Raw genomic sequence first — 4,746 nt, forward strand, 5'->3', positions numbered from 1 at the left:
GTAAAAAGTAAGCTAGAAAAAAAAATCCGAATGTCGATTGCATGGTTTTCCTAGGGTTATGTATAAATTCAGAAAATGAAAACACCATTGTTCATTTGAAATGAGGTCCTCCTGAGACTGGAAAGTATAATGCATTCTACAAATTCATTGAATTATGTAATATACTGTTCAATCTTATTTATAGTTTCTTGAATTTGCCATTACTTTTTCAAAATTCATTAATTCAATCCTATTTTGAAAGTAAAAAAATAAATAAAGAGGTGTTTTTCTCTAGACATTGTCTATTGTGTTTTCGTGTTTAGTGTAAAGTAAAAAGTAAGCTAGAAAAAAAAATCCGAATGTCGATTGCATGGTTTTCCTAGGGTTATGTATAAATTCAGAAAATGAAAACACCATTGTTCATTTGAAATGAGGTCCTCCTGAGACTGGAAAGTATAATGCATTCTACAAATTCATTGAATTATGTAATATACTGTTCAATCTTATTTATAGTTTCTTGAATTTGCCATTACTTTTTCAAAATTCATTAATTCAATCCTATTTTGAAAGTAAAAAAATAAATAAAGAGGTGTTTTTCTCTAGACATTGTCTATTGTGTTTTCGTGTTTACCAATGTTCACTGCAACATTCTAAGCTGTGATTTGCTGCAACCTATGCTTGCAGTGTGAGTGTGTTTGGGGTCTCAGCAGAATCTATGCAGTGTTCTTATGATTCCAAAGGAAACAGTGTCCCCACTATTCTATTGCTAATGCAGGACCGTTTATACTCACAAGGAGGCTTAAAGGTATTGAAATTTGAAATCAATGCAATATATTTTGCAATTTGGACCAGATTTTTTAAAACATTCAGTTTAAGGTTAACTTTTTTTACTTGTATTCTCAATGAATTTTCAGGCTGAAGGTATATTTCGGATAAATCCGGAAAATAGTCAAGAGGAGCATGTGAGGGATCAGTTAAACAGAGGCATTGTGCCGGACAACATCGATGTCCATTGCTTGGCCGGGCTAATTAAAGCCTGGTTCCGGGAGCTTCCTTCGGGGATACTAGATGGACTCTCACCAGAGCAAGTTCTTCAGTGCAACACGGAAGAAGAGTCCGTTGAGCTCGTGAAGCAGCTAAAGCCAACGGAGTCTGCATTGCTCAGCTGGGCTATTGATCTCATGGCTGATGTTGTGGAAGAGGAGGAGTGTAACAAAATGAATGCTAGAAATATTGCAATGGTTTTTGCCCCAAACATGACTCAGGTATGCTACTTCATGTTTTGGATGATGATAATATATTAACATGCTATGTAGTTTTGTTGAATTAGAAGCAAAATAATCTGCCGTCATTACGTAGTTTTCAATATCAAACAATTTGCATACTAGTGAGGTTACACAAGTTCTTTGATGTTGTTAACATTGCTCAAATCTTTACAAGTTTGATTATCTTACAAGGTGTTGAATATCATTATTGAATAACTTTGGACAGCATTAGTCTAATTGTGTTCATATTTTATATTTTGTTTCTTGGAACAGATGTCTGATCCTCTAACTGCCCTGATGCATGCGGTTCAAGTGATGAACTTGCTCAAGACACTGATAATGAAGAATCTAAGAGAACGTGAAGAAACCACAACCGGATATTCTCCCATGTCATTTCGCTCATCGAATCACCAGTCCGAGGAAGAATATGACAGTCAGCGAGAAACAGACACCAGTGGTGAATTGAGAGGGACTAAGTCGGATTATAACGATCATCACCCTCACTATAGCCATAGCAGTGAAGGGGAGGAAGAAAGGGAGGCTGAATCTTTAAGCGAGATTGAAGAATGCTTCTTGAAGCAGTTGGATGATGATAACACAAAAGGGTTCTCACAACAAGAACCTTCAGGCTATTTGCAAGAGTACATTAACCCTATAAGTTGTTGCTCAGGTTTTAGCATCAAATCCATTGCATCAATTGCCGACGGAACCATAAATTCCAGCTTGAGTTCCATTGATGGAGAAAGGTTGAGGACAAGGGTGGCTGCCGTGAGCTCAAACATTGAAAAAAGCAGCCCGTCAATAGAATGTACAGGAACCAATGACGTGAAGATGATTGATAAGTTTTCCGATTCTGCTCCGCCGCTGCTTGCATCTAGTTGAAAAACTGGATTTCATTTCAGTAGGTTTTTTCAAGAGACATGTCATGTATATTCACATTTGCCTCCCACATTCAATGGCCACACACCTTCCTCCCATGTAATAGAAAAGAGAGGTGTGTTAGCTTAGTGTATGAGACAGAATGAGTATACGAAACATTCTCTTTTCTAAGTTCCTTGTTTCATATTTTGTCTCAACAAGCAGGTTTTGTTTGTGTAAATTTTAATACATGAAGTAGGAACTGTATGGCTTGTTGTGGATTGTTGGAAGGTTACTGTGTTCAGCTTAGGCTGAATTTGACCTTGTTCTGTATGTTCAAAAAGTACTAGACAACTCTAACCATGACAAATTTCACTTCTGTGAAAAGTTGTAAGATTGATGAATTCCATGGAAATAGGCATAATGATGTAGGTCTAAGATGATGCTTGCTAATTTCTATGTTTCCTGTGTATGATCAATATTTGATGGATTTCATATTTCATTCACAATGGGAATATGGTAAATCTTCGACGGGATATAAGAGGAATTTGCACCAGATTTTTTTCGAATTTGGTGGAATATGATCTTGGTTGAATATCCCGTGACACAATTATACCCCCAAGTCCCAAGAGGTGTATTGGATCTAGTTGAGAGTGCTAAACGCCTAAACCAAAAACATAACCAAAATAATTCTTATAACCAGGTTAGATTTATGGTTAGAGATGGTTTAGTTGTGATGGGTTAGGTTTTCAAGTTAAAATTATTTATGTTTAAAAATACTATTGGTACACTAAAATTAGCTTTTAATGTATTTGTGTAATATGTGGTTTAATTTATTTTCAATGTGTATTTGTATTTCAACATGTATATTGGTCGCTGATTTTGGTAGCATATTTTATTGTACACGTAGAAATTCATATGTGGTTTAATTTATTTTCAACGTGTATTTATATTTTAACATGTATTTTATATTAGTAACTGATTTTGATGTACATGTAATATAGTTCATTTTTAGACGTAGTTTGATTTTGAAAAAATAATATGTTTTTTTAAATAATCTTTTTATCGTAATCTTTTATGATTAATAGATAAAGAAATTAAAAATTAAATGGACGAGCTCAGCTAATATTCTGAGATTATAAACTTTAGTTTACACTTTTTGGGAAAAGTAAGTTGGAACTTGACCAACTTTAATTAATGTTCTTAAGTCTTAACATTATACTCTTTCCGTTGTTTTTAAATGAGTATTCATTTTTAACATTTTTCCTTTATAAATAAATGCTTTCAAAGAATTCATCAAATTCATACTTGTAAGCTCAAGAAATTCATCAAAAATTAGAATTTAGAATATTACAAGTGAGAATAGTTTCCAGCTTCAACCTGCTGTCTCCATCCCTATAATTAAATAAAATCATATAAAAATTAAAATGAAACAAATAGTAATTGTGAACAAACATTCATTGTAATAAATAATAATAGCATTCATGTAACCATTTGCAGAGAAATTACATATTTACATTTAAATTCATTAATTAGCTGCCTAAGTTTCTAAAATTTACATTGAGTTCTTTCTTTTTTCTTTTTCTTTTTTTTTTTCTCTTCTAAGCTATTTGATTCATTTTCTTTTATCTGTGTCAGCCAAAAGAAAAATATAAGAAATTTTCATAATGAGAAATAAAAGAGGAAAAAAAAAAAGGAACAAAAAAAAAGGAACCCAGAATAGATAAGAAAACTTGAAACCAAAAATAGATCTGAAGAAAAGAAATCAAGATGCCAAGCATGCTTCCCAGAACAACCTATTCTTTTCCATTTCATCCAAAGATTCTTGATTTGAAGCAAATGACACAAATGACCTTGTTGGATGCTGTTCTTGCAAAACCTCATCTTCTTCATCACAATATGATGTTCCAAAAACAACATCTTCTTCTTTCTTCTTCCCATCATCATCATCATCATCATCATCATCATCATCCCAATTGACCTCAGCAACATTACATGTATCATCATCATAATCAGATCTATCATAGCTGCAAGATAGAGCATCATCATCATCATCATAATCTTCATGACCATGATGAACATAACTACCTACCCTTGAAATCTCACAAACCATTTTGTTGTGATCAAAATCAGCTTCTTCAGAATCACCACTGGCCTCAAAGAGAATGTAAGAAGAAAAATCTGGAGTGACATTATTACCCTTCACATCCATAATAAGAGAATGAATGATATGATATGAACAACTTTCAATATGAACAATGAAAATGAACACCGCAACAACGTTGGCATAAACATATAACTAATAAAGAAAATAAAAGGTTTCGAAAACCATAATAATATATTATTAGAATTAGAAAACGTGGGACCACACTTGTTAGACACTTTTGGTGACAAAGACTATGATGAAATCTTTTCAAAACTTGTATAATGTGACTCTGCCTTCTCTCTCTCATTATTGTTACTGATGAACGAAGTTGAGAAAAGCTTCTAGAAGGGTGGTGGCAATTAGTGCATGCCCAATTGCAAATATAGTAGTAGCCAATAGGAATTTGAATTTTGCATACACGCGCTCTTCTAGAACATTTTCTATTTCATTCACCCTTATCTCATTATCTTGCTAATCCCTTTATGTATTATTCATCAT

General features: G+C 33.2%; 2 protein-coding genes across 2 annotated transcripts; one reads left to right on the plus strand and one right to left on the minus strand.

The window, feature by feature from the left end:
* Positions 618 to 2,540, plus strand: LOC107627925 (rho GTPase-activating protein 2-like). Its single transcript, XM_016330732.2, has 3 exons — positions 618 to 784; positions 894 to 1,244; positions 1,518 to 2,540. The coding sequence occupies exons 1-3, from the start codon at positions 695 to 697 to the stop codon at positions 2,124 to 2,126; spliced, it is 1,050 nt and encodes a 349-aa protein (XP_016186218.2). The 5' UTR covers positions 618 to 694; the 3' UTR covers positions 2,127 to 2,540.
* LOC110269076 (phosphopantothenoylcysteine decarboxylase subunit VHS3) lies at positions 3,567 to 4,602 on the minus strand. The gene has a single exon (XM_021116449.1). The coding sequence runs from the start codon at positions 4,312 to 4,314 to the stop codon at positions 3,868 to 3,870; it is 447 nt and encodes a 148-aa protein (XP_020972108.1). The 5' UTR covers positions 4,315 to 4,602; the 3' UTR covers positions 3,567 to 3,867.

The sequence above is a fragment of the Arachis ipaensis genome, chromosome B02, assembly GCF_000816755.2.
Source record: "Arachis ipaensis cultivar K30076 chromosome B02, Araip1.1, whole genome shotgun sequence".
Taxonomy (NCBI): Eukaryota; Viridiplantae; Streptophyta; class Magnoliopsida; order Fabales; family Fabaceae; genus Arachis; species Arachis ipaensis.